This window comes from Panicum virgatum, chromosome 9N (assembly GCF_016808335.1).
Source record: "Panicum virgatum strain AP13 chromosome 9N, P.virgatum_v5, whole genome shotgun sequence".
NCBI classification, from domain to species: domain Eukaryota; kingdom Viridiplantae; phylum Streptophyta; class Magnoliopsida; order Poales; family Poaceae; genus Panicum; species Panicum virgatum.
In genome coordinates, this window is record NC_053153.1 from 44,708,454 (window position 1) to 44,717,936 (window position 9,483).

The 9,483-nt window shown below is 42.4% G+C and overlaps 2 protein-coding genes across 40 annotated transcripts; one reads left to right on the top strand and one right to left on the bottom strand.

The window, feature by feature from the left end:
- Positions 1-556: 556 nt before the first annotated feature.
- LOC120692956 lies at positions 557-4,320 on the bottom strand. Of its 4 annotated transcripts, none has more exons than XM_039976347.1 (8): positions 3,226-4,316; positions 2,998-3,140; positions 2,618-2,825; positions 2,352-2,535; positions 1,755-2,096; positions 1,575-1,659; positions 1,374-1,487; positions 557-927 (listed from the first exon to the last, which is right to left on the bottom strand). In XM_039976347.1, exons 3-7 carry the CDS (start codon positions 2,821-2,823, stop codon positions 1,441-1,443), a joined length of 864 nt encoding a protein of 287 aa, XP_039832281.1. In that variant the 5' UTR covers positions 2,824-2,825; positions 2,998-3,140; positions 3,226-4,316; the 3' UTR covers positions 557-927; positions 1,374-1,440. The 4 variants fall into 4 exon arrangements, with proteins under 4 accessions (XP_039832281.1, XP_039832282.1, XP_039832283.1 ...); XM_039976348.1 differs by having other exon boundaries at positions 2,998-3,155; XM_039976349.1 differs by having other exon boundaries at positions 3,010-4,320.
- Positions 4,321-5,390: 1,070 nt separating this feature from the next.
- On the top strand, positions 5,391-9,265 carry LOC120692563 (fructose-1,6-bisphosphatase, cytosolic-like). Of its 36 annotated transcripts, none has more exons than XR_005682671.1 (8): positions 5,658-5,759; positions 6,189-6,275; positions 6,375-6,445; positions 6,547-6,612; positions 6,779-6,858; positions 7,386-7,450; positions 7,824-7,910; positions 8,603-9,265. XR_005682671.1 is itself a non-coding variant. In XM_039975898.1 (7 exons), exons 1-6 carry the CDS (start codon positions 5,673-5,675, stop codon positions 7,421-7,423), a joined length of 420 nt encoding a protein of 139 aa, XP_039831832.1. In that variant the 5' UTR covers positions 5,391-5,672; the 3' UTR covers positions 7,424-7,450; positions 8,603-9,265. The 36 variants fall into 36 exon arrangements, 31 of the variants coding, with proteins under 31 accessions (XP_039831832.1, XP_039831822.1, XP_039831823.1 ...); XR_005682670.1 differs by having other exon boundaries at positions 7,386-7,427; positions 7,629-7,910; XR_005682672.1 differs by lacking the exon at positions 7,824-7,910 and having other exon boundaries at positions 7,386-7,427; positions 8,662-8,762; positions 8,931-9,265.
- Positions 9,266-9,483: the final 218 nt, after the last annotated feature.

The window sequence follows — 9,483 nt, forward strand, 5'->3', positions numbered from 1 at the left end:
TATGGTCAAAATACTGCATGAATACTTATGATATGTGCTGCTATACTTAATATGTGTATGCTGATTCTGTGTAACAATTTTGGAATGCTTTTCTTAAGAGTTTATAGCTCAAATATTTATGCATGTTTTCATTTAGATATATTCCCTGTTAAATATATTGTTGGATCACTACTGGAAATCGCATGTTTCCCTAGGGTTTGGATTCCTAGGGAAAGGATGAAAAACGGTAGGGATCAGGTTTCCCTAGGATCTTTGGTGAGGAACGGTTTCTAGGGAAATATTCGACGGGAAAAGGTCCATTGCCCTACGGTTTCCTGGGAAACGGTAGGGAACTCCTCTTTCCCTAGGAAACTAGTTCCTAGGGAAAGGTCTGGGTACCGCTCCCCTCTGCCAACATGTAAAGGTAGTTTCCCTAGGACTTTCCCTAGGAATTACTACTCTAGGGAATATTTTGTTCAAACTATTTAACCAGCTCCTATACAAATTTAAATTTGAAACCAATACAAAATATATATTTGAATTCACATCTTATTTTTTCTAAAAAAACAAAATCAAATACATGTGAATGGGAACAATAGCATTAATTTCATAAGATAAAACATTCACGTAGGTAACAACTTAACAATACAAGCTTGATGGTCCACTAATACTGAAGCTCCATGATTCACTAATACAAGCATTATGGTCCACTAATATTAGTTGCAAAATAACATTTTACAAGCTGATTCACTAAGTGACATGAGACTAAATATGCTAGCTTAACCAAAGTTGCTATGGAAATAATGGGAAGTCTTCCTCTACTGGTGGAGAGTAGGTACCGCCACCACTTGTAGTTGCATTCACATGGCTGTGAAAATTTCCACTTGCAATCCTACTCAATGTTTCTTCAGGAGTTTCCATTCCAACAGATGAGCCAAAGGTACCAACCTGTGCAATTAAACAAGCAATGAATTAAACTGCAGATGAGGCAAACATTATCTTTGTTTGTTTAAGAATCAGAAAAACATGAAGTCTGATTTCTATGGACATTTCAAACACTTTTCTACTGAGAAATTGGCCCAAGTCAACATTTTCACACCAAATATTCAGAATGACATTATCTACCAACAATGGAAGATGCAGTAATGAAATACAATACATTGTGGAGGTAGGCCTCAAATTGTCTTAGAAGGAAAATTTCAGAAAACACTCTTTCTTAGGAATTTAGAATATGAGATGTATCACACTTTGATGTATCATGAGATGCATAACTCTGTTGGAAAATAGTGGACATCTCCCATACAGGAGCGAGAGAAGGTTATGCTCCAAATATTTCAGTAACATGCAACCACACATAAAGACTAACGAAGTGACATACTAATAATCAAACTTACATTTTCAGGTGAGGGATTTGGAGATGGTGAAACAGCATATCTGGGAGCCAGAGGTGGCGGTGGCAGGTTAGAAGGAACACTTGTGGCTGGCATACCAGTACGCAAAGCAACACTCTGTATTTCAACGATGCATCATATATAATCAGAAAGTAGCTCAATTGGTACAAAGCTGAACAGAGAAGGTTGAATGTCATATCTCACCTCCATAAAGCTTTGCAAACTTTGAAATTGAGACTGTATGGACCCAAGCCTCAAGTTCATATACAACTCTCCCTAATTTCTTAGACTACAATAACAAGAGCCACAAATCAAATGTGTTGCTGCAATAACAAGAACCACATGAATTGTTTCATAAATTTTCAGCAATAAATGAACACTAACCATCTTCTGTCGCATTACTGCAATGGAATTAGATCCTCCTCTGTGAGGTTTAAATCTCCTGCTCAAGCGATTTTGACAATTTTTCTTAGACCTTTCCTTGAACTCAGGACTGGTCCATTCAGTGGCCAAAGCATCCCAACAGTCTTGTTTGTACTCCTCCCGTGTCAAATAGAATTGCCCGGCAATCTTGTCACAAATTTTTCTTCCCTCCACTATGCGAAAATGATCCATTGTAGCAGTGATTCTTGCATAATACATGATGCTTCCTAGCAGGTCTGAGCAGCAAGCACCAACAACCTCTCTTGATTCATCTTCTTTAGCTAGGTTGAATCTAAACCTTTCCTGCAAAAGTGAAAAAGCCAAAAAAAAAAGCAAAAGAGATCAATAGACTACAATTATCTTTGCCCAGATTTGGCAACATAAAATTTAAGCATTTGGCAACATAAAAGTTAAGCATGCTTGGCAGACCATGCATATTCAAGGTCACATGTACTACGGATGATCAGGTTTTCAGGGCTAACTTCAAGAAAAACACTAGTTCTAAAAGGATAAACACAATAACATGACTTGCACAGCATATTCAATTAATATAATTACCAAAAATCCTTCAATAACAGTATCAGCAACGGATTTCCCAGCTGAGTACTTTGCTGCTTGGAAATGCTTCCATGTTGTTGCAACCAGAGTCTTCCTTCTATAGGTAACTAAACCAGGATGATAGTGCTTCAGCAAACATGTTAACACACTCGCAGGAGTCCTTCCCTTTACTTCAGTCCAATGCCTTGAAATATAAATGGAGTTCAATTAACACATCATTTCATTGCAGATTTGCATGAGAATAAGTACAAATTTTCGATACTCACGATTTTCCTACTGGCTCAATCAATGGACGATCTTGCATGTTAGGAATGGCGGGGGGAAGCTCTGCACTACCCTGCAAGTAGCTTTCTTCAGGTTCCTCATCTATTGCAGGAGGATCAGCAGATTCATTGTTACTCAAAGTTGTGTTCTCCCCAGCAACAGAACTGTTGGACGACCGACTACGCGTCCGTCCACGTGAGATTGTCATCCCTGAAAATTTTTGACCACTAGGCATTAGTAGTTGTATTGCAAATCAGTAGATAGTATTGAATGAAGAATAATCAAGCTGAAATGTAAGAAATAATGTGCAAAAGGAGCTGACAGAGAACTACAATATATATATATATATATATATATATATATATATATATATATATAGTACCTAGCTTTTCACCTAAAAGTCATCAGGATCTAGGTATTCCTCGTCAATAGTGTCAAGAAAAGCTTCTGCATTAGATTGTCCTCCTACTTCAGCTGATGGTTGATTCTCTTCGTCACTCTCACCATTTCGATGTTTGCAACAGTCTGAACAAGGACAAGCTACTCCAGTTTTTTCAACACTAGAACCAATACTGAAAGCATTGTCAAGAAAGGCATTTGTGTTGCTGACCCATTCTTGTGAATGACAACCATTGTCATTCCAACCTTGGTACATCCAACTATGGTCTTCAATCGACATGGCTCAGAATGCGACAACAAACTATAAGTATACTGGAGCATAAACCATATTCAAACAAACAAAAAAAAGGGAGTTATCAATTGTAGATCAAAACACAACCATATATAGTAGCAGATCAAAACACAACCATACTAGCAGATCAATTGCAGATCGAAATAAAATACACATTCCACCAAAATTTATTAGTAGATCAATTGCACAATGCACATTAAAATTTTTGATTAGGACATAAAAAAAGCTGAGAATAGTGAAGTTTTCTTCTCATCTTCAGGCCTTCCTTGCACTGCAACGCAGGTACCCTTTTCCCCTTTGCAGCTTGGCTCGGTGCAGCTTGATGGTGTGAGGCAGAGGTCGACGACGAGGACGAGGCAGACGTTGACCCCCATGTGCTCTTGAAGGGCGATGACCCGCAGCCGCCGGGGATGGATGTGGTTACAGTTTGCTTGGTGCCGCCGCCCTTGACGCCGACGAGGGGAAGGGGAGCTTGCTGCACGCCGCCCCTGAGGATGAGGAGGGGAAGGAGATGGGGGCGCCCCTGGCTGGCCGCTGCCACTGCCCAAGGACGAGGAGGAGGAGGGGATGGGGTGCAGGTGGCCGACCACCGCCGCTGCAGGACGAGGAGGGAAGGAGATGGGGGCGCCCCTGGGCCCTAGCCCGCCGCTGCTGCTGCCCGAGGATGAGGAGGGGGAGGGGATGGAGTGTAGGCGGCCGGCCGTAGCCACTGTAGGACGAGGAGGGAAGGAGATGGAGGTGCGCGCCCCTAGCCGGCTGCCGCTGCTGCCCGAGGACGAGGAGGGGGACGGGATGGGGTGCAGGTGCAGGTGGCCGGCTGCCGCGGCTGCAGGATGAGGAGGGAAGATGAGGAGGGGAAGGAGATGGGATTTGGATGAGATAGTCGCGGTAATGGAGTTGGGCGGAGAAGATTTGGTGCCAACAGAATTGGCTAGGCGGGGAAGATGAAGAATTTGGCGGCGGCGGAGTAAAATTGGTGAGGCCTAGGGTTTGAGGTCAAGTGTGCGATTCCCTACCGTTTTTTGATACACTCCTAGGGAAATGTTCCATCCGGCTGCTCCCGTGGTACCGGGCACCGAGACATGTACCTGACGAAATGTGCAGCGGTAGGGAAATGCCAACTTTCCCTAGGAAATCTACAAAACGGTAGGGAAATAAAAGATTCCCTATAGTTTTGAGGTGCAGTCCTAGGGAAACAAATGGGTCCCTACGGTTGTGCAATGTTTTCTAGGGAACAAAACTAACTAAAGTAAAGACTCTATTCCAGCCGGCTGTGCGTTTGCCCAGTTGTACGGCCACTTCCCTCACCGGCCTCTCGCGCGTCCATCACCTGCAAACTGACCGGGCGCTTCAACATTTCCAGACACAACCCAATCCCCCACCCACCCCACCCCCGGCACGGCTCAGTGGCGAACGCACCGCCGCTCGCCACCTCCCTCCCCCACCTCCATATCTCGGCTAGCTCCAGTCGCTGCCGGCTGCCGGCACGGTCAACCACCTCCCCCCGCCCAAAACTAGATCGCCATGGATGCTACCTCATCGCCGGTCGTGCTGTTGGTCTTCGCTTGGTCACCGGATGCTCTACCCCCACCTGGATCTGCATGCTCCCCAGTCGTGGTCGTCTTCCTCGTCCCCACCCCGGCCCACCCCCTGGCCACGCGTCCTTCCTGATGGGTTCGGATCTGCCGCGATCATCCCACCATCGGCCGCGGTCACAGGGGGCCAGATCCGCCGCTCCTGGGTTCGGATCTGTGCATCTCACCTTGGGGGCTTCCTCATCGTCGGCCCGTGGTCATCAGTGTGGATGTGGGGGCGAAGCAGCACAAGCAGGGCCGGAATCCCGAGTCCCGCGGCGACTTCACCATCCTGCTCTCCCACATCGTCCTCGGCTGCAAGTTCGTCACCTTCGCCATCAAGAAGGCCGGGCTCGCGAAGCTCATTGGACTCTCCAGCGAGACCAACATCCAGGCAAGTGCGCCGGCAGGCTTATATATACCTCAATCGATCGCCTCCCTTGGATCACTCACAATTTTCTCTTGTGAGATCGAGCTGCCTAACTTGGTGCGATGACGTGTGATAGGGAGAGGAGTAGAAGAAGCTAGACGGCGTTCGGCAGGGCCCTCGTCAGCAGCGGCCGCACCATATGAATCCAGAATCCTCCTTGTCCATTTCCCCTCGTCCGTTCCAGTTCCTAGTGTGTTGTTCTCTGACGCGGCGCCGGTGCACGCATGCAGTGCGTCCTTGTGTCGGAGGAGGACGAGGAGGCAGCATTCGTGGATCCTGTACTGTGTGGGAAGTGAGCACTGCTTGCTACTACCATGGTGTGAGCTTAGCTTCTGCTACTCTATCCCTGAAGATTGTAATGCATGCATCGATTTTCTGCCAGGTACTGCATCTGCTTTGATCCACCCGACGGCTCCTCCAACATTGACTGTGGCGTCTCAATCGGAACGGTATGAATACGACTCAGTCCTTTCACGGAACGTAGAAATTTTGTTTCAGAATCTGAGGATAGTGATGCCAAAAGCCAGAGTTTAGCAAATGGGCAGTTCCTTTTCTCATATTATCGCCACCTGGTTTCCTAGATTTACCGGTGTTATCTCTGGAATAACTGGAAATTTCAGCACTAACCGTACAGAAGTACATGCTGCATCCAATTTAATTTTTCCTCATCAGTTACTTATCATAATACTTGTAACAAACTGCGCACAGTCAAGATTTTGAGGTTGTGTTGCAGCCTGGCACAAACATGCTTGCTGCGGGATACTACATGTGTGGCAGTTCCTGCACGGTAATCAAATCTTTTAAACCCGTGTTCCCTCAACACAATCTTCTTTTAAGTGTCCCATCTAAAATTGACTTGTGCAATTAATCTGCTGCAGCTTGTTCTGAGCACTGGGAGTGGTGTCAATGGCTTCACACTTGACCCATCACTTGGCGAGTTCATACTGACTCATCTAGACATCAAGGTTAATTTGAGACACCTACTGTGGTTAAATCATTTTTTGTTTTATGGTTCAGGCAACACAATACTGATGACCGTGTCATTCATCCTTCACTTTGTGCAGATACTTAAGATGGGAAAGATTTATTCAGTCAATGAAGGGAATGCCAAAAATTGGGATGCAGCTATTGCGAAGTATGTATCGTTCATGTTCTCGTAGTGCTACCTTACCTAAGACTGCCCAGCCTTTTTTGATGAAACAAAGCTCCAGCTAACATTTAGACCATACATGTCAGGTTTGTGGAGAAGGGTAAATACCTCAAAGATGGTTCGCCACCTAAATCTTTGAGATACATTGGAAGGTGAGTCAATCTTTCACTAGATTTTCTTCTTTTGAATGAACATCTTTCACAAGATTCAGTGGAACAATGAACGTGCGAGTCCTTTGTCATCTGGATCAAACATCACGCACGATGGTACTACTTGGATATTAACACGCACTCTAATGTTGATGGTTTGCTTTTACAGTACGGTTGCTGATGTTCACTGTACCTTGCTCTATGGGGGTGTATTTTTGTCTCCTTTTGATTCTGCATTTTTTTCCACTTGTATGTCTTCTTTACTTTTGTTTTGTATCCCCTAACTACTGATGAAACGAATTCGTTAGAAAAGTTTCATATGATTTTAACTATTATCTAAGTGACTTTTAACTATCTGATCTTTTAACTGTAACAAGGCTGTGCCATCTTCTTTTTCCCCTTCCTTCATCCCTGCTGCCACCTCTCCGTTTCTCATTAAAATGCTTAACTGATATCACTAAAATGTATACAGTATTTGCCTAAAATGCTTGTTACTTTGTTCACTAACTGGTTGAGTATCCGATCTACTAGTACAAATCCTAGTAATAGATGTACATGCACCAAATGCTTTTTATATATTCTTTTTCCTAGGTTATGTTTTTCATTTATGAACTGTCAAACCTCTTAAGTTCTTTATTTTGCTTATTAGTTCTTTCCCTAGCACTGTTGGTGCTCATTGCTGATTCACAAGCCTTGGCGATATCTTAACCATAAATTATATTTTAATTGTATTTTTAAGCTTTAAGCTAATGCCTTCCATTCTCTTTCTTATTTAGTTGTAGTTTATGCAATGGCTAGATGGCAGAAGCGTTAACAAGGTACTATGTCATCATCTACCATGGTACGTATCATTATACTATCTGCAAAATATGTTGAAGGTAGCAAGTTATGTGTCCTAGTATTTTCTGCAAGGCAACACTTTTTTGTAAGATAATTGTTGTGTGTAATAACATAGATTTTAAATGCCCCCTAGAACCCTACTCTATCTTTTAGTTTTGTTGTCTTTTGTCTGTGTTCAGATTGAAGGATAAGGACATTAGCCAATAACATGGAGTTTATTTAGGCAATTTAGAGGTAGGAATTAGGCAATAATATTATTGTAGATGACCAATAATATGATTCACAATAAGCATTTTCCCCATGTGTAACAATAAAAATATCAACACTAGGAGTGCAATTTTTTTACTTGATGATGCCTGATGTACTGAATGAAGCTTGGATGTGCTACTTTTATTCGGATTTGCATGGGGGGAAGGCACTGTCATCAGTATCGCTATACTATCTGCAAAATATGTTGTAAGGTAGCAAATTATGTGTCCTATTTTTTGCGAGGCAATACTTTTGTTGTAAGATAATTGTTGTGTGTAATAACATGGATTTTAAATGCCCCTATAACCCAACTGTATCTGTAGTTTTCTTATCTTTTTTATGTGTTCAGATTAAAGGATAAGGACATTAGCCAATAGCACAAGGTTTTAAATAGCCGGCTATAGCTGCCGCTATCTTCCGCTATAGCCTTTTTGGAGAGCTACAGCTAGTAGAAATAGCCCGCTATAGCCTGCTATATCTGGCTATGGCTATAGCTTCCGCTATCAGCATTTTAGGATCTTTGCCGCTAAATGTCATAGCCCGCTATTTAAAACATTGCAATCACATGGAGTTTATTTAGGCAATTTATAGGTAGAAATTAGGCAATAATATTATTATATATGGGCAATAATATGGTTCCCAATAAGCATTTTCCTCATATATAACAACGAAAATATCAACAATAGGAGTGTAAATTTTTTACTTGATGATGCCTGATATACTAAATGAAGACTGGATGTACTATTTTTATTCAGATTTGCATGGGTGGAAAAGCAAGGGGTGAATTTGAGCGATTCTATGCACCATTTTTCAAATTCTAGTTATCCTTTTTCTTTTTCTTCCTTGATTTCCTGATGTACTGAAAACCAACACGATTAATTGGATTGCCTATAATTTACTGCAGTTTCACCTCTCTACTCCAGGACGACAGGAATAACAACTCAATTCCTCTTGTTTGAGTAGCAGCGGCGCAGGAGTTGTTTTGTCACTGCAACAGCAACAATGTCTGTCGTCATTAGCTTAGGTAGATAAGCAGATAAGCACTCCAGCAAGGATTCAGTCAGGTAGGTATATGGATTTTCATTTTCATGCTGTAGTGATGCTACTGCTAGTTCCATTATTTACTTACTTTCTAGTTCCATTATTTAATCATTTACTTGCTTGCTAGTTCCATTATTTAATCATTTACTTGCTGACTTTGGCCGGTCAATTGAGTAAAAATGAATTTTCAATGTATGAAGTAAAATGCTACTTCTATGTGGATGAGAAGAGCAGAACGATATATGGATGAGGAGAGCAGAACGATGAGACGAGAAGAACTACTTTATGTGGATGCTTTGTCTATGAAGTAAAATGCTACCTTTTAAAGGGATTTCACCTTGGCTTGCCCTGTTTTGGTGAAGAAACAATGTTGTTTTGAATCATGTTCATTTTCTTGTACATTTATTCTAATTTGCTTATACGTTATTATAATATGCTTTCAGATTTTAACAAAAATGCTTCTCATTGTAAAGAGATCGAAATATATTGAAGTGAGATTTTATTTTAAAGTTTTTGTTGAGGCCAACGCAGCGGTACAATCAGATTTGAATTTTGTTGTTCAGTTTTAAAACTACGTCTTTTTTCAACGTGAGACTTGTTTCTTTGGTGGGAATCTTGTGTGGGCCCTGTGCATGGATGGAGCGACATGTGCATGCAAAAAAAAAGCGTCAAACATCAAATTTTGCCAGAACAGGCAAGCAGACTGTAGTGGACGGTTACAATTTCCAAAAATGGAAGGGCTGT